General features: G+C 35.5%; 1 protein-coding gene across 1 annotated transcript in view; it reads right to left on the bottom strand.

Annotated features, from left to right (window-relative positions):
* Nucleotides 1–2005: 2005 nt before the first annotated feature.
* STRN (striatin, calmodulin binding protein) overlaps nucleotides 2006–24728 on the bottom strand; it is a 114405-nt gene continuing 91682 nt past the window's right edge. The window contains exons 11-18 of the mRNA XM_008575440.1: nucleotides 23662–23837; nucleotides 17453–17500; nucleotides 16450–16571; nucleotides 13469–13636; nucleotides 11712–11852; nucleotides 6716–6823; nucleotides 5304–5390; nucleotides 2006–5213 (exon numbers count right to left, since the gene is read on the bottom strand). Coding sequence (XP_008573662.1) covers nucleotides 5044–5213; nucleotides 5304–5390; nucleotides 6716–6823; nucleotides 11712–11852; nucleotides 13469–13636; nucleotides 16450–16571; nucleotides 17453–17500; nucleotides 23662–23837 — 1020 coding nt within the window. The 3' untranslated portion in view covers nucleotides 2006–5043. The remainder of the gene's footprint in view (nucleotides 5214–5303; nucleotides 5391–6715; nucleotides 6824–11711; nucleotides 11853–13468; nucleotides 13637–16449; nucleotides 16572–17452; nucleotides 17501–23661; nucleotides 23838–24728) is intronic.

Here is a 24728-nt window from a genome sequence, read left to right as displayed (position 1 = left end):
AGAGAGGAGCTAACACACAACCGGGGCGGGGCGGGGTGGGGTGGGGGGGAATCATTCTACATTAACAAGGCACTCACTGGTTCACAGCCTGTTAAAAACCCAGGCAGACATTAGAGTCAATCTAAATTAAAATGAACTTTCTGATTTGCATCAGAAGGATAATAAGCATGTGGCCCCAGTTAAATCAAATCTAAATCCAGAAAATTCTGACCCCTAAGTACCACTGCAGGAATACTGCTAGAATAAATGAGTGGGATCTAGGGATATCTACTTGAGCTAATATTTTTTTAGGTTAGAAAACACACACACACACACACACACACACACACACACACACACACACACCACTGATGTAAAGGATCTGTGTAATACTTTGTATTAGAGTCAATCTAAATTAAAATGAACTTTCTGATTTGCATCAGAAGGATAATAAGCATGTGGCCCCAGTTAAATCAAATCTAAATCCAGAAAATTCTGACCCCTAAGTACCACTGCAGGAATACTGCTAGAATAAATGAGTGGGATCTAGGGATATCTACTTGAGCTAATATTTTTTTAGGTTAGAAAACACACACACACACACACACACACACACACACACACACACACACACGCCACTGATGTAAAGGATCTGTGAAATACTTTGTTAACCTGGCATCCCTTACACGGACATGGAGATCCAGTTGAATAATGAATATGGCCAATTAAAAAGCTTTTAATGGCAAAAGTAAGCTATTCAAGTCATTTACTGATGACCTATCCTTTGTTTTCTGGACCTTCCCCTAAAATTAGGAATTAATACATTAACAAAAATATACATATTTTTGTCAGCTACTACTTTCGTACAACCTGAATCCCAGTGTCAAACACTTTAAAGTACTGCAATTACGTAAATAACTAAACAAGTACACATAGTAACAGAAGTAACTTCTGAGTAATAAAATGAATGATTACGTACTTAATAGTCTTGAAACAGCTTTCAAAGAATAAAGCAAGCTGAAAAAAATTAAACTTAGAACTCTTTTTCCATGTAAATTCAGTAACAATTTGGCTCTTGGTTGAAAACATCATACAGACATATACCAGCCAGAGATTAACTATGTCCACTGATTACCAACATTGATGGTTCATTTTAAGCAATTCTTTCAGAGGAAAACCAAAATTAATTCTAAGCCTTTCAATGTGATTTGTGACATTGAAAAGTTATAATACAATATAACTTTAAAGACAAAGCTTGAAAAAAAGCACCAACATAGATTTTTTTAAATGCATACAATCATTTCAGATGTCATAAGGATTTACTTTAGTTAAAATGGCAGCAGTGACAAAGAGGTAGATATGAGAGATGCCACTGAAATACCTTAAGACTATTCTTAAGTGGAATTTTAGGTGTTTAAAAATAATTTTTGCTAGCTGAATCTTCATCACATAAAAATTTCACAATATGTTCTTAAGGGGGAAATATATGAAATACTAAAAAAGTGAGCCTTTAAAAAATTACATTTACTTAGCCAACACTGAGATCCCATGATTTTGGTGAACCTATAATGTCTCCTTACCTGCACTTGACTATAATTAAAGAATAGCTATTTTTTCTCTATGAAAGTTCTAGTAATTCACATTCAAAATTATTGAAAAATATATATGGTGCTCAGAAGAGCACAAAGATAATGCATGAAATGTCCCCTGAAGACCTAGAAGTTGAGCAGATACATTAAAAAGACGTTGATGGTCACAAATCAGGACCTTCACAGATTGGCAAACACACACACAACACACACACACATTCTCTTTCTCTCTCACTGCTGGCCTCCCCCCACCCCCCGCAACTCAATCTTCATCCTCACTGTAAGGCTGCATTTGTATTTTTTTTTTAAAGGCACCTCTCATTTTCTAGCTATTGCCTTCTTGATGATATCTGTTTTGTTAAAAAGCCTGAATGTTCAATGGAAATAGTTCAGTACTAAGAATGGAATATTTTTCAATTCACATTTGAATAGCCAGGTTTTCTTACATTCAGATTTTAATAAACTAGAATGACAGTCTTTAAAACAAGCATGCTAGCCTATAATGAATATAGTATATACAGTAATTTAAACATTTAGAACTATATATTATACTGCAAAAGCAAACAGCACAACACTTGTCATACTCATTATCTGCTGTGTACACTACCTCCAAAAATAAAAATACAAAACAGTAAAATGCACCTATGGTTATTTATATATATATATATATATTATATATATTCCTACAATATATATAATATACATTTATAAAATATACATACATTTTAGACATTTTCAAATAAATCTTCATCATTATCTCCAAAAGAAATTTATAGCGAGAATAGTGAAGGAATGACAGTCAGATAAACAAAAAATTTCTCATGAAGTTCATTATCAGTGATGCAGCTCATTCCCCCCTTTTAGTCATAACTAAAATGATTATAAAAGCTAAATACTTTACATAACTAATTGTTTAATGGCAAAAACTGCTAAATTTGTTCAATAGAAAAATACTGAAGGTCATTATACCACTTATGTTAAATATCTATGATTTGAGTAGCAAATGAGTTCCATATGACAGTTTTTTGAGAAGGGTGCTGCAAGCTCCCAGAGCTGTATCCATAGCATATGAAAATAAGGCAGGGACTCATACCTCCTGCTGATTTTCATACTATTCCAGTATATTTCATCCAAAAATATTTACAAATCAAGCACTATGAAATCATTTCAATAACTGAATCTCAAATTTGTTCGTTTTGTGAATTTTCAATAGGCTGGGGGAAAAGTCATATGGTATTATCTGATTGGAAGACAGCTTTGGCGATTTCTAGGCTGAGATCATACAGTGTTAGTGGAGAAGAATCTCTTTGTGTACAGTCTCCAGTGGCACAGCACTGGCTTTCAAAGGAACTTTCAATAGTTCCATCTTTTGCACCACAGTCTATATATCTCATGGTTATTTTCTACTAACAGAAAAATTTCAACAATGAGGCAGAAAATGAACAGGGGAAGAGAGTGTCTTGGTTTTCAGAATTTCAGTGACATAAAGTAGGCACTGAAGACCTGGGAAGGTAATTACAGCAATAACTGGTAGAACAATAGTTTTGTGGTTGTTCATCATAAATATACCAAGTAAGGACACCTGACTGGAATTTTCCAGTATCCTTCTACAAAAGGTTAGCAACACCCTTTCTTTGCTCTGTGAAGAACTGAAAGGAATTACTGAACACAATGCGGAATTCTGTATCTGCATGAAAATAAAAACACTCACCTGGTAACTCATGTCTAAGTCAATTCATTTGATTATACAAAGGAGTCCCTTAAGCCTGCTGTAAACCAAAGCACAAAGATGAAACAAAAAGGTAGCTGTGTTAAAATACTACAACATATCCGTGTAACAATCTGGCAAATTTAGCACAGGTGTTTAGCATTAAAGAAAATTTACTTGTATCCTGCAGAGTTCTAGAGGCAGACAAGCAGAAATTTTAAATAAATATTGTCATTATTATCCATATCACCAACCAAATACTTCTTCAAGGAGTAGATGTGCATATCATCAGAAGTATCATTGCTATGACAATGGAATATGTGGGGATGGAAATGCAGGAATTATTTTAATGAGTTAAAATACTTATGAATATGATTTTTTTTAAGTCTGAGAACCTATCATATATACATTTTGGTGAAAAATTGAATATTAATAATTTATTTCTAATTTCTAGATTGGTCTCTGTCATTTGGGGCAAACAAGATGACCATTAAAACATGTGTATTTAAAATAAACAATGAGGAGGGATAAGGAGAGTGAAAGAGAGAACCCTTTAGCCAATCTTAGGCATTGAACTCCTCCATCAAGATTTCTGGGAGTTTCTTCTTCTTAGAGATATTAATAAAGGATTCCTGGGGTATATAGCATTTGTTTTAATTAGTACTTTTGTAAAAGCAGCTGCCTGAGGTTACCCACACTCTTTGGACCGTTAAAACAATAATTATGAACTATTTTTGGTAGATATCAGATAACAAATGTGAGAGACAAAGAACAAGAAGCAGAGATCACCTGAAGCATGATTATGTAGGTGTTGATAAATGAGTACTAGCAAATAACTTCCATCTTTTTCAGTTACTGAAAGGTAAGACTTCATCAATATGAAATAATCACTCTGGTACTATAAACACCACATGAATAAAGTGAATTCTAAAATAGAAATTATTACAGAGATATGCCCTGTTTACCTTAAAAATAAACAAAATCTCAAACCTGAATAAGTTAAATCCTTTAGTAAAAGCAGACTCTATCAACTATTCTTCATAATGGTGAATGCTTGACAGCTAAACTTTAGAATGGTACCAAATCTATTTTCAAAACTGTAATACAATATAGAAATTTCCTTGTAAACTAAATATTTGTTTAGCATTTCTTAATAATAATATATTCAACATATTATTGCATTTTTCCCCCTAATAGGTGAAAGGCTTTGCCAGGTGCTTTATGTGAACAGCTGAAAGGAGGGCTAAATTAAAAACTCATTTTAACACTGCCTGGTTATTATACACAAAGGGGTTAGTAGAGCAGATATGATAAAGATTACTGTTTTGTCTACCTAATGTGTTTAACAAGATTTCTCAGGGGAGAAGTAGGTCTAAGTTTCCACTCTTCCACTACTCATTACCAGCCATCAGGCTTTTCAATTATCCATTAAAGCATTCCCTCTTTATTCAGTAGAGACAAGCTAAACCTGTATTCGCTCAGGCCTGCCTAGCGAATTAGAACATCCTCTGAAATAAAAGCACTATTTGGGGGAAAATTTGAAACAGTTTTCAGGCTCTCAGATTCAGCTGAGCTTGCAGCAACCTGAACAACCTTAGTTTTAGAAAACAGCATACGAATTGCAAAATTATACTTTAACAAACATTCTCTGTGCTCCTTCAGCAGAACAAAAGGGCAGGAGGAGTTGGTTCTTGCCCTGGTCTTCTGTATCTCTTTTGTGCAGTTGATTATTTATAAAGAGCTAGAAGGTGGAGATGATACATTGTGTCATACAAAGACTTTAGCCAGCGCATCAGCTCCAGCACTGGCTATATAGCATTTGGATGGGTGGAAAGCTACATCATGAATTGATTCCTCAAACTTTTTCCGATGAGCTGTGAATTCTTGGATACACGTCTTACTTTCTAGATTCCATAAACGTATTGAACAGTCATGACCTATACCAAAAGAAAGGAAATTAAAAGGAAAAATTGCATTAACGTGAAAATGATAAGAACAAATAAATAATCCATAGTTGATCTACTTACTGCCAGACATCAAATACAGGCCATTAGGATCAACTGCTAAACTTGTAACAGCTTCTAGGTGGGCTACCATCGAGTGGATCAGTTTGCCTTTGGAAAAAGAGATTGTTAGTCTTTATTAATGAATGACTTCTCTCATCTTTAACACATGCCAGCTACCATGTTACACTGGTTTCTTCAGTCATTCCTCTCTATGTACTTACTGTATCAACAACTTTTTCCATTAGCTAAAACATCTGTCATCCTCCTGCCTCTGGTTATGGTAGTGATGAGAAATAAAAAGGCTCAAATTCTAGACTATACTTTTGTCTTTTGTTGTTGTTGTTGTTGTTAGACTAATCAAGTGGAGTAATGAGGAGGGAAAGAGTAGAACAAGAAGGTTGATCTGTAAATGACTGAACAATCAAGATAACTTCCTTACTACCTTCAGACCACCCACTTTTGTCTTTTAAACCACAATATGGAAGTCAGTAGTTTCTACACAAACCCTCCCTTAAGCCATGTTAATTAATTAGAATTTAAACATTATTAATCTCCTACTCTGCATCCTTTAGCTACAGGCAAATTATACAGGTTGTGGGAACAGAAAGTTCAAATTCACTGAGACAAAGACAAAGGAATAGAAAGAGAACATGGCTGCAATTTTAGTGGAAAAAAACATATAGAAGGGGATTAAAAATATTAAATTACTCATCACTAGCAGCTAAGCAAAGTCGGCAAACTCAACATATTAACAAAGACAATAGCAGGTATAATAGTAAATACGGCTACTACTACAGGGTGCTTTCCTTTCAGCACAGCTCCTCATGAATTTCATTTAAACTGATGAAATGCAACCCAATAAAAATTAGGAAGCCCCCATGCCCCAATTCAAATCAATGAGGACCAAATAGTATTATAACACAGAAAAGATTAGTCCATGGAAAAACTAACAAAATAAACCAGATGACCTAGAGGTTTTCCATCACAACACTGAATAAGGCTATTCAATGACTAAATAATTGAATATTGAATAAGACTATTCAAAAATTGAACAATTTTAAACAAAATACAATGATCATATGCCACTACTTCCAACACATTTCTATTTTTTCCCAATATATTGCAACAGATCATAGCAATAGATCATTTTTATTGGTATTTAAATGAACTGTTCATTGCATTGCTAGTGATAACGCTGGCCCTAGGGCCTAAATATAGTATCTACTCACTATTAAGTAAAGCAGAATGATTCTATATTGTATAATGAAGACTAGTCTCAGCAGATTTAGATGGAATGAACAGAAACTGAGGCAGAAGAGTATTTTTGTTTCAGCCTATTCCCTGCCTATGAAGCCACCAACAGACACCAAAATGTCTATTTATAGCAGGGATTTTTTTGCTTTAACAAAAATCAATGCTTAATAAATTTTTACCTGTGTTGTTATCATAGAATTTGATGTGCCTGTCTTCATGAGCAGTGATGCTGATCGGAAGAGTGGGATGACTGATGACTCTATTTATTTGGCAGGAAGAACTAGCTGCTAAAAAGAAAAAATTAAAGAGCAACACAAATTAGTCAAAGCTATTATATTTTCATACAGAGGAGAACTGAATACCCACCTAAGAGACTGAAAAAGTAAATAATGTGACTTTATTTTGTCTTTGATTCATTTATTCTGAGATTGTTCCCATAATATCAATGTTAGGAAATAAGAATTGCCTAAGCTAAGCCATACTGACAAATCTAGAAGGACCTAAGAATTAGAATTTCCTTTTTCACTACCTGCTATCTATGGGTCCATCGAAGGCTTAGCCTAGAGCTACTGACATTTCTCATTCTACAATGCTCTGTGATATTGTGCTATATGAAGTTCTATGTAATGAAGACAATTCCCAAATTTAAATCTCAGCTCTTTTTGCATATAGAGCTCTTCATCACAAAGTTATCATCAAAAAATAAACATTGCAAAGAAAGCTTCTTAACCCTTAAATCTTCTCTTTCCACTCTTCTTCATCATAATAGAAATGGTCATCATTTGACAGTCTACCAGGTTTGGAATCTTAAAACAGTCATCATCCTAATAGCATTTTTTTTGTATCCTTTAATAATTTTCAAAGAGATTTCACTTACATGCACAATTAAACAGGCAGGCCATATATTAAGCCCATATCATAGCAAATGCACCAACATCCAGAAAAAGTTCTGACTCCCTCAAAATTAAGTGACAAAGTGTATCCTTTAATAGTTTTCAAAGAGATTTCACTTACATGCACAATTAAACAGGCAGGCCATATATTAAGCCCGTATCATAGCAAATGCACCAACATCCAGAAAAAGTTCTGACTCCCTCAAAATTAAGTGACAAAACCAGTATCTATTATAACTTCTAACTCTGTCCCAACCAGATGACTCATGCAAATTGGACAACTGCCCAGACTGGTTCCTAAACTAATATAAGATCACCAGTTCCTCCTGGAAGCCTTTTATCAAAAGGAAATCAATAATTAAGAAGAACTTAAATTAATCAGTAATTTTTATTAATATGTTTTTGTAAAAGAAAAAGAAAAATCTGCATAAAGATAATACTAAGTTAAGATATGTCAAAATTTTTAAAATACCACTATATCATGGTCCAGGGAGAGGAAGGGATGTCCTTATAAAATACATCACTGGGAAAATTGGCAAAATTTAAATATGAACAGTAACTCAAACAACAGTATTGTGTCAATGTTAAATTTCCTGATTTTGATCAGTGTTAATGTGCTATGTCAGAAAATGTCCTTGTTTTTAGAAACTACATGCTAAAGGATCTAAAGGAATCCCAGGGGCATGATGTCCCTCGAGTGGTTCAGAATTTAAAAATTATACACATATATAGTGAAAAAGCAAATGTGACATAACGTGAAAAACTGGTGAATATGGATGAAGGGTAGCCAGGAGTTCTTATACTATTTTTGCAACCTTTCTGCAAGTTTAAAAATATTTCATAAAGAGTTAACTTTTCTTTAAATCCTAGAAGTAGTATTATGAGTTTACATTCACATAATAGAAAATATAGGTAAAAATAATCTTATGGGATTTTCATGTGGTTCCTAGAAATATGACATCTTAAAAACTGAAGATAGTCTTTTTCCAATGTTAGCAGCAGGTTGTTAACCCAGCCTGTCATTTGAATATAGAACAAAAAAGTCATTTGACCATGGAATAACTTCTTGCTCAGCTACACTTGACTTAGATGATCCAAAGAGATGCTTAGTTTCAAAATTGAGACTATGAATTTTTATCCACCATAGATAAAACATCACTGAGCAGCCTGTGTAAAGTCTAGCAGAAGAAAAACAATGCAACAAGAAATAAATACTTTAAGTGAAATATCCCATACATTCTGAGAGAGAAGTTTCTGGGATAGCTTTAATTATTTTGAAAGCTGGAAAATTAATGCAATAGAAATCAAATCATGGAAGCAGGCAAAAGAAATACTTTGGCAATAACTTTTAAGGAAGTTTCTCTACTTGATGGTAAAACACAGAAATAAGCAAAATGCAAAGAACACTAGAAATAAATCAAAGGCCTAGCAGCCATCATTCTATCAATGAATCCAAAACAATCCTCCAAATACTCATATTCAGCTTGTGACTTAGAAATACTTTACTTTTACACTGGGTTCACAAGTACACATTTACCTGCTTCAACTGCCTCTGTATCACAGTGAAATCACCATTGACATCAATGAGAAGGGTAATTTATTTTTATTCTAACAACAAACATCCTTCATCATTTTAAACTCTATACGAAATTCACTTTCACCTTCTGTTTGGTCTGAATTTTAATCAAAAAAAAAAAAAAAAAAAAAAACCTAGGGCTGGCCCTGTGCCTCACTTGGGAGAGTGTGGCGCTAGTAGCGCCGAGGCCACGGGTTTGGATCCTATATAGGGATGGCCAATGAGCTCACTGGCTGAGCGTGGTGCAGACAATACTGTGCCGAGGGTTGTGATCCCCTTACCAGTCAAAAAAAAAAAATTCTAAATTCCAGAATAGAACAACATAATCAAACATGAAGGGTAGTCCACAGTAGAACGGAATAAAAGACTAATTTAAGTTTGTTTTAGGCAACTGTAAAAGTAACAAAACCGGTAATTTAGGAACTATCAGGACATATTATCACAGTAAATTATTGTTACTTATTCCAATAATGTTACCTTTGTTAAAAACATTCTTGGCAATCTGCTTCTGAAAATGTTTCTAGTACCAGGCAAAAAGCCATACTACTTTATGGTCACTCCTCTTGGTACAAAAAAATGGGATCAACTAGTTCATTTTATCCATCTTATCCACCAGATTTGACATCTTATTAACTTGTAGTAGTCATTAAAAACCAACATTTGCCACTGAAGATATTTAAGTCACAATCTTCAAATGTAATTCCAATAATGCTCACATCTTTCCTGATATTATATTGGTTTTTTATCTTACTACTGTAGCTTTAGGTCATATTGAGATACAAGGTGCTCAGTTTCCCTGGGCTCAGGTTACAGGACACACGTCTGGGTTTCAAGCCATTCCCCAAGGTCTCAGGGCCCTCCTCTGGGGCCCTACCCTAGAGGAGAGTTACTGTTGCAAGTCGAACCAATTTTCGGACCAACGGGAGACCTCAGGGGGCTGACTTATGCAAATCCAGTAGCTGGGCATGCTCAGTAGGAAGGGGTTATATAACCCTAATGGCCAAGCAAGCTCAGTAAAATGGAATTTATTTTCATTAGATAGCGTAAATATGTATTAGATAGTGAGACTATAAAAGTTGAATCCCAGCAGAAGGCAGGGTTGTTGCTCACTTTCTCAGGGCCAACCCGCACTTTGCTGGCTGAGGTGTGTATGCTTTCTTTTGTATCAAACTTACTTTCAGCAAGTGGCTGCTCGTTCTCGAGCCAGCCTGCACTCTGTACTAGACTTTAAGGGGGCATTTCTTACTTTTGTATTGGACCTGGTGCAGACCCTGCTGGGTCTCTGGAGCTAGGCCACACTCTCCCTGTGAAATCTGTAACTTTTTTTTTTTTCCTTTTTGTCTTTTTTCGTGACCAGTAACGGGATCGCAACCCTTGGGGTCGCGCCCGTACCGCGACCGGCAACGGGATCGCAACCCTCGGTGTCGCGCCCGCACCACGCTCAACCAGTGAGCGGACTGGTCTCTATATGGGATCCGAACCCTCGGCGGGAGCGCCGCCGCACTTCCGAGCGCCGCACTCTACCGAGTGCACCACCGGGCCGGCCCTGTAACTCTTATTTATTACATTAAACCCATTCTTGCTTTCTACTGTGATTCTCCTCTTGAATTATTTCCTGTGGTGGAGTCAAGAACCTGGTAAGAGGATGAGGAGGGTTAAGTCCATCTACTGGGCCTTCACAGACCCCTTCTCCTCCAGCATCAATATATCGAAATATGATTTTTAATTTACCTCGAGTCTAAAATATATTTCTTGGCAAAAAAATTCCTTTTCCAATTCCATAATCTCAAGTTTTGTTTTCCTGTCTCTTTTACATCTGAATAGCTCAAAATTTTATTCATGCCTACTTCCTCATACAACTCTTACAACATATCAGGAAAAAACAAAGGATAACAGATGAGGAAGGGAAAACGAAGAAAACCAAAATGGAATGAAGGAAATTTTTGAGAGAGAAAGGGGGAGGGGTGAGGGAGGGGAGAGACAGACACAGACACACAAGCACACATGAATGCATGCACATGTGCGTTCACACACAAATTCACAAAATGTAATTATTTTTAAAGCTAGTTCTCAGATTAAAACAACAGTATATGTGTACATGGTTTTATTGGCTGCAACCTAAATTGTGATTGTCCGGATTATGACTAAAGACAGAAAGTAATGGTTAAAAAAACCCAAAAACCAAAAAGATTCTGTAATATCTTTTTTGTAACCCAAGAAAGCATTTATTTCCTGACTTCTTGTATTCAATAAGAAACTTCAGATTCGGGATTCTGAGAGCCACAATGTGATCTATATTCTAAATAATATTGAGCTGTATCAAGTTATTTTACTAATATAAAATTAAGTTGGTTAAAAAAAATAAAATTATGAGATAGAAAATAAATTTATTTTCTATTCAGAATAAATACTGTTTTCTTCAAATGGATTAAAAATTAATCATTTGGTATAAAACTAAACTAGATTCATCTTTGGAATAGCTAAAATGATATTTTAAATAGTATAGTTATAAACATGCATAAACTTAACCCAAACTCTTAAAATCAATTGTAAATCATTATATCCTTCTAAGTAATTGTGTTCTGAGATGTAGGAAGCAGAACACTTTATAACGACAAATATTTTTGATAGCTGACTCTAGTAGCTATAATTTTGATAAAGTGAAAAAATGGATCTAAACAGACTACTAAAAATTGGTATACATACTTGCATCTAGATTGGATTCTAAAGTGAGAATGCGTTGTTGTGTTTCCATGTTAAAGATGCTTGTATATCCTTTGCTGAATGATGCTACCATATGGCTTGGATCACTGCTCACTAGATCCACAGAGGCAGGGATTCCCAATTCTAAGAGTCAGAACACAACGAAAATAGCAGTTAAAGCATCTACTTGACAATGCACTTAAAATATAGAAAAACAAATAATGGCATGATTTCCTTAAGAAGTAAATAAGGATTCTCATTAGAATAAGAATTAGCTCATAACCATTTAATCAAGATTATTTCTTTTGTAACTTTTAGCCCTATTCTAAATTTTATTATCCTTATCTGTCCAGCAGGTATTCTGTTATCCAGCTAATACATTCATTGAATGCTTGTCTTTATTCAGAAAGCAAACGGAAAACATGTATAGACCACAAGTTTTGCTGCTTCTACCTCAACAGAGTGGCACAGTGGGAATTCTCCATTTAAAAAACCCATCTCATTAGGAATTTTAATTCTAGGAATTTTAATTCATCAAAAATATGATATTAAAAATGAAATTTTGAATTGTTATTTATTGTTAGAGTCATACAAATATCAAATGCAGGCAACTCATGTTATGATAGTCTGATAATAAAGATGGTAGATGTTACCATCTAGAATAGGTTAAAACTTGAAGCTTATAGAAACAGAATGAAATGTAAAAAATGAATATAATAATCTGATTTTTTACCATTTGGCTCAAAATCTAAATCAAGCTAAAAGTTAAAAACTGTGTGTACTGCAGAAGATATATTTTTGCCCAATGAGCAAATAAAAAAAGTGCTCAACATACTTAGCTACCAAAGAAACACAAAGTAAAACTAAAATGAAATGCCACTCCACACCCACCAGAATGGCTAAAATTAAATATAAATTGACAATACCAAATGTTGGTAAGGATTTAGGGCAACTGGAATTCTCATTCATTGCTGTCAGTAGTGTAAAATGGCACAACTGCTTTTGAAAAAATTTTGGTGATTTCACATAAAGTAAAATAAACACCCACCCTAAAGCCCAGCAATTCTACTTCTAGGTCTCTACATACCTATGATGAAAATACATGAATGTTCACAGAAGCTTTGTTCATAATAGCCAAAAAATGGAAACAACCCAAATGTCCATCAAGAGGTAAATAAATAAATTACGGCTTAATAAAATACTATTAAACAATAAAAAGAAATAAATTAACACAACATGAACTATAGAAACATTATAGTGAGAATAAAAAGCCTGATACAAAAGAGTACATACTGTATTATGTTAGTCATATGAAGTTTCAGAATAGACAAAACTAATCTACGATGAAAGAAATCACAACAGTGGGTATGTCTGGTTGGGAAGCGGAAGAGGAGATTGACGAGGACATGAAGAAACTTGAGGTGAAGAAAATGTTCTGTCTTGATCGGTGTGAGTTAAAGGAGTGTATTCATTATCAGACTCATTAAAATCTACCCTTAAGATCTGTGTTTTTCACTGTATATAAATTACATCTCAATTTTTAAAAATTTAAAATCTGAGTGTTCTTTCACCAAATACTATGCTGTTAAAAACTAAAGTTGGAAATTCAAACAGATATACTTTTCTTTTTTCAAAAAGCTTTCAAAATTAAACAGTAAGAGCTCATAGAATCATTTATTTACTTATGTGCTTGTTCGTTTGGCTTTTAGAATAAGACCTTTTATAAAAGATTCAGCAAAATTAGTTTTTAAAATATGTACCTTGATTATCACTAAATACACTTAGTGCTGGAGCAACCTCAGTTGTATTCCATAAACGCAGAGTGCCATCTGCTGAACAGGACAACAAACGCTGATGTGCTGCACTGTAAGCCAAACCCCAGACTGCATCCGTATGGCCTAGCAGAGGGCCTCTTAAAACAGAAGGGTCTATACAAAACAGCAAAAATGCAAAATCAGGAGAAAAAACAAACAAATCATAAAAATACTTAGAATCCAGAGGAAGTAAAGTATATAAAGAAAAGCCCCTGATAACCATATAAAATATTCCCTGGTTTGTTTTATCCTTCTGAAATGCTATAGTAATTAAAAGAAGGCTTGGAAATATACACATCGAGTTTAAAATTTAAATATTAAAAAGCAAATATTTTTCTCCTTAAAAAAATTAGGTATTTCCTTTCCCCTTCCTTTTGTCCTCTCATTTATCTAGATTTTTTTAAAGTATGTTAATACAAATAATTTGAATTTAATCGACCATTGGAGAAAACACAACTCATACTCCCTGATGAAGTGAACAGAGGTCCTCTGTTCTCCTCTGAACTCCTTCAGCACTTCAGCTATACCCCTTCTGGCCACTTTTCCCACTGTACAATGAATGGCAGTTATTCCTGGGAGAATAGTATTCATAATGGATGGGAATGGAGACCTACAGGTATCCCCAAATTCTCAAATAGCAAGAACTGAGATGTAGATGATGTGGATGTGGTAGAAGGGAGAGGGAGGCGGAGAGGGTTACTTAGCATAGAATCATAATAAAAGTTACATTAGAAACTTCAATTATTAACCCTCATAATGATTCTATAAAGTGGTACTTTCAAGATGGCTCACAGACGTTAAGTCTGGAAATGCCAATGGTGTTATCTGTCTTATATCCTCTCTCAGACACACCATAAAATATTTATCGAAGACACTGTGTGTCAGGCACTATGCTCTATGCTGGGGCCACACAAATGACTAAGACACAATACTACCCCTGTCCTCAAAAGACAATGGTGGAAGTATAATAATAGTGACAGACACCAGTAACCACGGAGAGTAACTGGGATGAGTGAAAACTTCCTGAAGAGGGTGACACTTAGAGTACACAGATGTCAGCCAGAGAACAGAGGAAGATGTGCCTGGCAAGGAGGCAGCACCTATAATCCCAGAAAAAAACAACATGATACGTTAGGAAATTTACAAGCAATTCAGTAATACTCAAGGGTGCAGTGTGAGGCAGGAAGTGGATGAGATGAGGGCAGCCAATTTATGGTGAGATTTCTATGACATATTAAAGAACTTAGAAATTATCCTGAAAAAAACAGGGAAGCACTGAAGAAAGGAGCAGTAAGGTCACTTAAGTGTTTAATAAGGTAACCTTGACTGCAGTATAGAAAGCAGATTGGACAGAATCAAGACAAAGGCAAGGAGCCTGGTTCCACAGACTGGAAGAGTGATGATAAAGACCTAAGCTAGGGCAGTGGTAAAAGGGCCAGAGCAGGACTAATTCCAGAAATATTTAGGGAGTTATACTAAAAAACTAGGTAACTAATAAGCTGTGGATAGTATGATAAAACAAGGAATCAAGGATAACTCTCAGGTTTCTAGTTTGGGTAACTCTGCTAGTGCCACCAAATAAAATAAAAGAATATGGAGGAGAAAAAAACACAGAATATGTTGGGATTTACAGACAATGAGACAGCCACTTTGAAATTTCCTGTAAGCAGTCTGAAGCTTAATGAAGAGATTTATGAGTCAATATAATACAAAACTACACAAGTAGATTCAATCTCCCAAAGAATGTTTGTACACCACAAAGAATAAGATAGGGTCTGGGCCTTGATAAATGCCAATATTTAAGGTGAGAGAAATAAATGGAGTTCATGAAAAACAGAAAACAAAAATTGCCACAAAGTGTCAAAAAAGCCAACAGAATGAACAAATTTCAAAAAGGATGGAGTTAGCTGTCTCAAATACAGCCAATAAATCTAGTAAAATAAGGATTGTAAAATACCCTAGGATCAGGAAATCAGATAGTCACTGACAATCTTTTTATATTTAAGTGATGGAGCCAGAAGTCAAAATGCAAAGGGATGATGCACAGGGAAAGGACATGTATTTAGTAACTAGTACTTATGTTTTCTAGACAACACCATCAAAGAAACAAAGACGATGAGGGAAAGGGAGAGACTAAACAGCAGCCAGAGAGGGAAAGGGGGTCAAAAAAAGACTTCCCCTTACCTAGGATGGGAAAAAACCTGTACTAATTTATATGCTTAGAGGATGGAGAGACAGCAAAGAGAGTGAGGATTAATTAAAATGTGGGAAAGGGAGAGGAAAGGGAAAGATTAAAGTATGGTCCCAAAGGAAACTAGAAAGAATAAGGTCAAGAACAAAACAGGAAGGGCTGGCCTGGGACAGAATGAGGGACAGTTGGTACTCTGGGAGAGAAGTAAAGGAAGGCATGGATCTGATAAATTTGTAAGAGAATTGGGGGAGGAAGAGGGGGGTTACTTTTCACAAAATATATGTTTAATGCTCATTAAATAAATGATGTGGAAAGTTTTTGTTTACTGAATTTCTTATCTTTAGTTAGGTTTGGTGGCAAAATTAATTTAAAGTGATAATGAAATCAAAATATGCTTTTATGACAAATATGACATTTTAAACCATTCTAGAACTTAAGAGAAAACCAGGACAGCGAATTCCTAAACAGTTTTGCAAGAGAATTTGGGGTAATATCTAGTAATAGATTATAATATAGATTTATAATTTATGGTACTGTTTCCAAGATTAAAAGGGCATTCAACTTATGAGGTCTTTTAAGTATTTTGGTGTCACGGACATTAAAAGCTGTTAGCTTCTACATCTCTCCAATAATTGATCAAGGGGATGATGCCAACATATTATCCTTATATAAACTATGGAAAAAATGTGTAAGAAGAAAACATTTTATTCTTTCAGACCTTTGGGGAATCACATACCGTAAGAGTCATAGGGATCGATGTTGGGATTAGTGGTATTCCAGCCCTGGATCAGTCCATCAGTACCACCACTGTAACACTGCTCACCATTGCTGCTCATTACCACACAAAGCACTGGACCTCTGGGAGATTTTTTAAAAAAATCAATTGCTATTCTCAAAAATGCATCTGATAATATGATTGTTAAAAATAAGAATGCTTAATTACTCAAATGGCTTTCTACCTATTTTTTACAATAGATAAAAATATTATCAAAACACTGTTCATTTTTCTTCCTCTGCTAAACCAGAGGTTGGTAAACTACAGCCTGCAGGCCCAATCCAACCAGTGGTCTGTCTCTGTACAGTCCTAAAGCTAAGAATGGTTTTTACATTTTTAACAGGGAATAAAACAAAACAAAACAAAAATTAAGAATATGTAACAGAATACTGCCCGCAAAGCCTAAAAAATATTTACTATCTGGTCCTTTATATAAAAAGTATGCCAATCGCCGTGCTAAATCAAGTGGACACATTCCTTATGCTCACACGGAAACAGGAAAAGCATGCGATATGTGATCACAATAGAAAAAATTCTCAAATATTTTTATCTAGGTAATCTTTAAGGAAAAAAATATCAAGATTTCTAATATTTAAACCTAATTGCCTCAATTTTATTTTAAGATATATATACACACATCATTTAAACATACAAATAAAATCTAATTTCAGAAAGGATCCTTATTTGGTAGCTATAAACTTGTTTTAGCATTATACTATCTGACAATTTCTTTTACATTTACAAAAAAACCACTACTAAATACAAAAATACATAACACAAATATATAAGTGGAAAAAAAAAAATCCTAACAGGCTGTTTTACAATGATGATGTTTAAAATAAAGAAAAACAACCACTACTAAATACAAAAATACATAACACAAATATATGAGTGGAAAAAAAAAAATCCTAACAGGCTGTTTTACAATGATGATGTTTAAAATAAAGAAAAAGCACATACTTACTTATGAGCCCTGAATGTATAGATAGGCTCTACATCAAGAGAAGTACTCCTAAATCAGACAGAGAAGACAACTTTTACCACTCTAAGCTCCAGTAGTAAACAGTATAATTGAATATATGTCATAAAATTGCCTTTAGAAATAGAAACACTATGGTAATATACCATTCTCAACGACATCATGCATAAGAAAGCTTACTTAACACCAATCACATTTTCATGGGATCAAGAAACAAGATCCAGTCACCTACTGCTGGACATTTAGGTTGGTTACATCACTTGGCTATTGTAAATAGAGCTGCGATAAACATGGAAGTGCAGGTTTCCCTTCAACACTATGATTTCCATTCCTCTGGATATATCCCCAGCAGTAGGATTACTGGATCATATGGCAGTTCTACTTGTAGTTATTTGAGGAACCTCCATACTGCTCTCCATAATGGCTGTGCTAATTTATAGTCTCACCAAGAATGCAGAAAGGGAGTTGTCTTATAATAATTCACTAAGCTACACAACTGTTTAGTGTGGTTTTTACCTCTGTATATACAATATAAAATTACAATATAAAGTAAAATACAAACAGATATTTAAAAAATCAAAGCTACTGTGTGAAGAATAAAATAGAAATAGAGGTGGAAACAGACCAGACTGATCATATATTTTGTTGATAAAGGTAATGGAATCTATTGATGGACTGAGTATAAAAGAAAGATAAAGAATTCTCCAGAGGTAGAAAGTGGGGTACAAGGAGGAATTGGTAAAGGGACATGTGAAAAGATTATATTGTATAATGTTGAATATACTAATTATCCTGATTTGAGCATCACATATTACACACAGGTAATGATAATCAATTCTGTACCCCACAGATACGTACAAATCAATTATGTTACAATTTTTAAAAAAACAAAAAACAAAGTCCTTGTTTAGTAATAATACCTTGTTACAGTGCTTTTAACATTGTCATAATCTATTTGACAAGAAGTGAGAGACAGCTTCAATCAGGAGAAACAACATGGGCTTTGAAGGAATACATTTCTGAATTCAATTTCCACTTCTGTTATTAACTGGCTAATTTTGGGCAAGTTATTTAATCTTTCAGAACTTCAGATTCCTAATGGAAATAACACCAAATACTCACGGGGTTAAATGAGATTCTACAATTTAAAAACCAGCCTAGGACAGAACCATGCACATAATAGGGTTTCAACAAATGATACTTTAATTTCCTTTCCTTTCCATGAAGATTAATACGTCTGTCCTTGATACTGTAGAAAATGTCCACATTATCAGTTTATTCACTATTCAGAACACCACTATGGGTACAATATACTACCTAATACTGGCCACAAATGTTAGTAGAAACCATATTTAAAGTCAAGTAAAGGTTGAGTATTTCTAATTTGAACTTAGAAATGCTCCAAAATCTGAAACCTTTTGAGCACCAACATGAAGCTCAAAGGAAATGCTCACTGAGGGATTTCAGATTTTTGGATTAGGAATGCTCAACCAGTATGTATTCTACAAATATTCTCAAATCAGAAAAAATTTGAAATCCAAAACACTTCTGGTCCCAAGCATTTCAGATAAGGGATATTCAACCCATACTTACCATTTTCTATAGTGTATTGTAGTTATTTACAGGAATGTTATCTCTTCTCAAGTCATTTCCAAGTTTTAAGTTCAAAGGTAAACAGGCCACTGTTATTTACATGTGAAGGTATTATTGTTAAGCTACCACCAGCAAGAAACTTGTTTCATTATTCTTCTAAATTTTAGTCAAGAATATGTAAGACATTCACATCTCTGGCTAGACCCATAACTAGCATATTGTTACCAAAAAACTAGAAAGGCAAAAGGCACAATGTCTAACCAGGAAATAATTTCACTCTAATGAAAATACCTGATCCATGAGAGGGTCTATTTGGTTTTAGCAATATATGCTTGAGCTATCTGATGCAGACTGATAAATCAAGTATTTTATCTACCATATGTATGACTCATAGCATGAGTGCCAATGATCTCTTTTAAACTGGGCAACAGATTTCCTCTACCAGTAGTAAAAATTTCTATAACCTCCTCCGTTTGATGTTTAGTTATATTCTTGTAATAACAAAAGTGCCTGACACTGCAGAGGGTCCTTTGCTGACAGACACTGGTTCTGGACTACGTGACCCTAGGAAGGAGAGCAGCTTAAATAAGAGAACCCCACCAAAAAGGACTGGGTCTAGTTTGGCTACTAATAAAAGGGTTTATACTAACTCATGTCTGTCCATGCTCAGACAGGAACAAGGGGCAAAGGCAAGCACTAGCAGTTAAAAGATGGCAACAATGTGGGCTTTTATTTTTTATTTCATTTTATTTATTTTTTAATTGTAACATAGTTGATTATATGTATTTGTGGGGTACAGATTTGAATATTATACATGTGTACAATATGTGGTGATCAAATCAGGATAATCAGTATACTCATGTTTACAAAATGTAATCAATCTTTGTGACCTTTAACTCATTTCTGGTCAACCTCCAACCCCCTTCCCTTTCCCACCTCTAATAACCACAGTACTGTTCCTTTGTTTGAAAGTTCAATGTATTATTGTGATTCACTCCTTTTCTCTCTTTTCTTTCCTTTCTTTTCTTTCTTTCTTTCAACTCCCACTTTTGAGTGAGGACATGCGGTATTTCTCTTTCTGTGCCTGGCTTATTTCACTTAACATAATTTTCTCCAAGCTCATCCACATTGCTGCATATAGCAGAATTTCATTCTTTTTTTTTCCACAGCACAGTAGTATTCCATCGAGTATATATTCCATCGAGTACCACGTTTTCCTTATCCAGTCATCTCCTGATGGACATTTAGGTAGGTTCCAACTCTTGGCTACTGTAAATAGAGCTGCAATAAACATGGGAGTGCAGGTACCCCTTTGACATGATGATTTTCACTCCTTTCGGTATATACCAGGCCATGGGATTGCTGGATCATATGGCAGTTATATCAGTAGTTGTTTGAGGAACCTCTACAATGTTTTCCATAATGGCTGCACTAATTTACAGTCCCACCAACAGTGTAGGAAAGTTCCTCTTTCTCCACATTCTCGTCAGCATTTGTTACTCTCTGTCTTTTTGATAACAGCCAGTCTACTTGGGGTGAGATGAAAGCTCAAAATGGTTTTGATTTGTATTTCCCTGATGCTAAGTGATATTGAGCATTTTTTCATGTGTCTGTTGGCCATTTGTATATCTTTGAGAAATGTCTATTCAGCTCCTTTGCCCATTTTTAATTGAGTTGTTTACTTTCTTACTGTTGACTTGAACAACGGTGCCTTTCAGTCTAGACATATTGGTGTGTATGAAAAGTACCTAAAGGCTCAAGGCCAAAAGATAAGACCAAAGAGAGGTCCCTCACCTATCTCAATCAGCCCTTTACTCCACTCTGTGAGTCCAAACCAAGTAAACAATGGGGCAGAGTGGGGGTGAAGGTTTGATGATTTTCAACATGTCTATACCTCTTTAACAGAACGGCAGAAACCTTCAGTGTAAATAAAAAGCGACCCAACGAAGACAACCATTCAAAACGCTGTACATATAAGGACTGTGTATTAGTCCATTTCTGTTGCTTATAACAAAATACTTGAAACTGAGTGATTTATAAAGAAAATGAAATTTATTGCTCACAGTTTCTGAGGCTGGGAAGTCCAAAGTCCAGGGAACACATCTGGTGAGAACCTTGGTGGTGGTGACAGCGACAGCAGAGTATCACATTGCAAAAATGGTGGAGCAAAGAGTAAGAGAGAGATTCTCTTCTCTTCTCTTCTCTCTTCTTTTAAAGCCCTCAGAACCACACCTCTGACCACCATTTTTAATCCATTCACTATGGCATGGTCCTACAATCTAATCACCTCTTTAAGGCTCCACCTTTCAATTACCGTAATAGGACTTCCTACCCTCTTGACAGTCACAGTGGGGAATCAAGCTTTTAATACCCAAAACTTGGGGAACACAATTCAATCCAGATCATTCTGCCCCTGGCCCGCAAAGTTTATGTCCTTCTCACAGATAAAACATTCATTCCATCCCCAAAGTCTTAACTTGTTTCAACTCAAAAGTCCAAAGTCCAAAGTCCCATTTGGAAAATCAAAACAAGTTATCTACTTCCAAGATACAATGGGGGGACAAACACAGGGTACATATTCTCATTCAAAAAGGGAGAAAAAGGCCAAAAGAAAGGGGTAACAGGTCCCAAACAAGTCCAAAACCCAGCAAGGCACGCATTGAATCTTAAAGCTAGCAAATAATGTAACTTGACTCAATGTCCAACGTCCTCTGCATGCTGATGGGGGGGGGGAGGGGTCGTCCCCAAGTCCTCAAGCAGCTCCACTCCTATAGTTTTCCTGGTCTAAGGCCATGCTTCAGCTCTCCCAGGCTGGCGGTGCATGGACAGGTCTGAGGTCTCCATGGCAGTCCCACTCTCGTGGCTTCACTAAGCATGGTGCTGTTGGGGTTTTTCTGCTGCAACTCTAACCCCATGTTTCTGCTCAGCATTGCTCTAGTGAAGGCTCTATGCAGTGAATCTGCCCCTGTGATGGATCTCTTCCTTGGCCCCCAGACTTTTCCATATATCCTTTGAAATTGGGGTGGAGGCTTCCAAGCCTTCATAGCTCCAGCATTCTGTGAGCCTGCAGACCTAACACCATGTGGACGTCACCAAAGCTTCTGGCTTGTATCTTTCAAAGCTGCAGGTCCAGCCATGCCTTGGGGCCAAGTTAGCCATGGCTGGAGCAGCCAAAGCAGCTGGGGTGCTCGTGCCAGAAGCAGCTTCCCAAGATAGCCCTGAGCAGCGAGCCCATGGAGGGTACCTCAGGCCTGTTCCCCAAGACCATTCTGTCTCCCTAGGCCTTTGGGCCTGAAATGGAAGGGCTGGCACCAGAGGCTTCTGCAATGCCTTGAGGGTCTTTTCCCCTTCTCTTGACAATCTCTTTCTTTTGTGCTAACCTTAGTGTCACTGTATTTTTCTTCTGAAAATGCTCTCTGCTTCTCTACCACATGGCCAGGCTGCAAATTTTCCAAATTTTTACATTCTGCTTCCCTTTTAATTCTGGCTTTATGTTGTGACTTTGCCACCATAACTCAGTGCAGGCTGTTAAAAAGTAGCTATGCAGCTTCTTTAATGCTTTGCTGCTTAGAAATTTCTTCTGCCAAATACTCTGGTTCACAACTCCTAAATTCCAACTTCCATAAAGTCTTAGGGCACGGACAGAATGCAGCCAAATTCTTTGCCAGTTCACAGCAAGGGTGATCTCTGTCCCAGTTTCCAATAAACTCCTTCTTACTTCTACTTGAGACCTCCTTAGAATGGTCTTTAGTCCATATTTCTACCAGCATTCTGCTTGCCACCACGTAACCTGTTTCTAAGACATTCCAAAGTTTCCCCTAATCTTACTGTCTTCTTCTGAGTTCTCCAAACTCTTCCAACCATTGCCTAACACCCAGTTCCAAAGCTGTTTCTACATTTTCAAGTATTTGTTATAAGCAACTTCCCACTTCTCTGTTACCAATTTTCCATATTAGTCTGTTTCTGTTGCTTATAACAAAATACATGAAACTCGGTGATTTATAAAGAAAATGAAATTTACTGCCCACAGTTTCTGAGGCTGGGAAGTCCAAAGTCCAGGGAATACATCTGGTGAGAACCTTGGTGGTGGTGACAGTGACAGCAGAATATCACATTGCAAAAATGGTGGAGCAGAGAGCAAGGGAGAGATTCCTCTCTCTTTTTTTAAAAGCCCTCAGAACCATGCTCCTGACCATCATTTTTAATCCATTCACTATGGCATGGTCCTATGATCTAATCACCTCTTCAAGGCTCTACCTTTCAATTACCATAATAGAATTTCTCACCCTCTTAACAGTCACAGTGGGGAATCAAGCTTCTAGTACATAAAACTTGGGGGAACACAATTCAATCTATATCAGACTGTAATCAGCCCTCTCAAACCAGAGGAAATCATCAGATAATACCATTTCTTCCTATGTGTCAATTTTCCAACCTAACATTAGATTAGATTGTACGAAGGAAAAAAACAGTCTTTCTTCTGTCAAGAAGAAAGAACTAGAAGAGACATTTGGGAAATTTAATAGCAAATAATAAAATACATATTTTTCTGTGGAAAAACAGTTAATTAAAATATTCAAATAAAGTTAGAGTATTCTCACTTTTTGGCTGGGGCTGTTTTCTGCAAATTCCACATTTTTAACGTGTGATCCTCTGATGCTGTTATCAAAACAGGCTCAATGGGGTGGAAAGCAAGGGCTCGGATGCCATCAAAGTGACTTCTTAATGTAAACTTAGGGTTCCATGTCTTTCTCAATGCATCTTTATTGTTTGCTATCTATTAAAGAAACAAAACAAACACACTCATACATTTAGTTCAGGATAGGAAAAAACACTATATTTCAAAATAATTCTTGCTGATTTGTCATGAAACCATCACATTTTGCAACTTTCAAAACAATATAATTTTTAAACGTAAATAACCAAACCAATAGACAAAATCAGTAATATCTCAACAGTGGTTTTCTTTGAAGAAACATTAAAGGTATAATAAGAAAACGGTCAATATAATTCAATATAAAAAGCCAGTGGATCAATTAATAACGTAAAATAAATCTTCACTAGAATGCTTAAAAAAAACAAATAAAAAAGCAAAGTACTTCTACCTAAATTGTAGTATACACAGTGTAATTTTAGGTAAGAATTGAAAAACTAAGATATATTTAAACCTCCTAACATTTTAGAATATGATCATACTTTTGAAATCTTCAATACTGTACTTTCTAATAGGAGCTACATTTTCTTCATCAAACTGGAAACGAAGTTTATAAACTAGAAACATAAAATGTTAAAAATGGAAAAGACAATCAGATGCCATTACATTCTTTTTCCATGGGAGCTCCATCTCAACAACTGAAAAAAACACACTATTTTTTTTCATTTCAACTAACAGGAAAGTTGAAGAGGTAGCTGGCATTTGACTTTACACTAGCACCATGTATGAACTCTTCATACTGCAAAGCTAACAAGCAAACTAGGTTTAAACAAGATAAATATGTTCAGAAATATATAACAGGAATGACATACAAGAAGGATGAGAATTAAATAGATTTAAAAGTATTCTAAGGTCTTTGAATATAAAATTTTGATAAGGATGTGTGGCAATCTCTAAGGTAGCCACTAAAATTAGAGTAGCAAAAGAGTGTATAAACTCCAAATATAGAGAGGG

The sequence above is a fragment of the Galeopterus variegatus genome, unplaced genomic scaffold, assembly GCF_000696425.1.
Source record: "Galeopterus variegatus unplaced genomic scaffold, G_variegatus-3.0.2 Scaffold1188, whole genome shotgun sequence".
NCBI classification, from domain to species: domain Eukaryota; kingdom Metazoa; phylum Chordata; class Mammalia; order Dermoptera; family Cynocephalidae; genus Galeopterus; species Galeopterus variegatus.
Note: the sequence above shows the minus strand (reverse complement) of the source record. Positions and strands in the feature narration are given on the sequence as shown.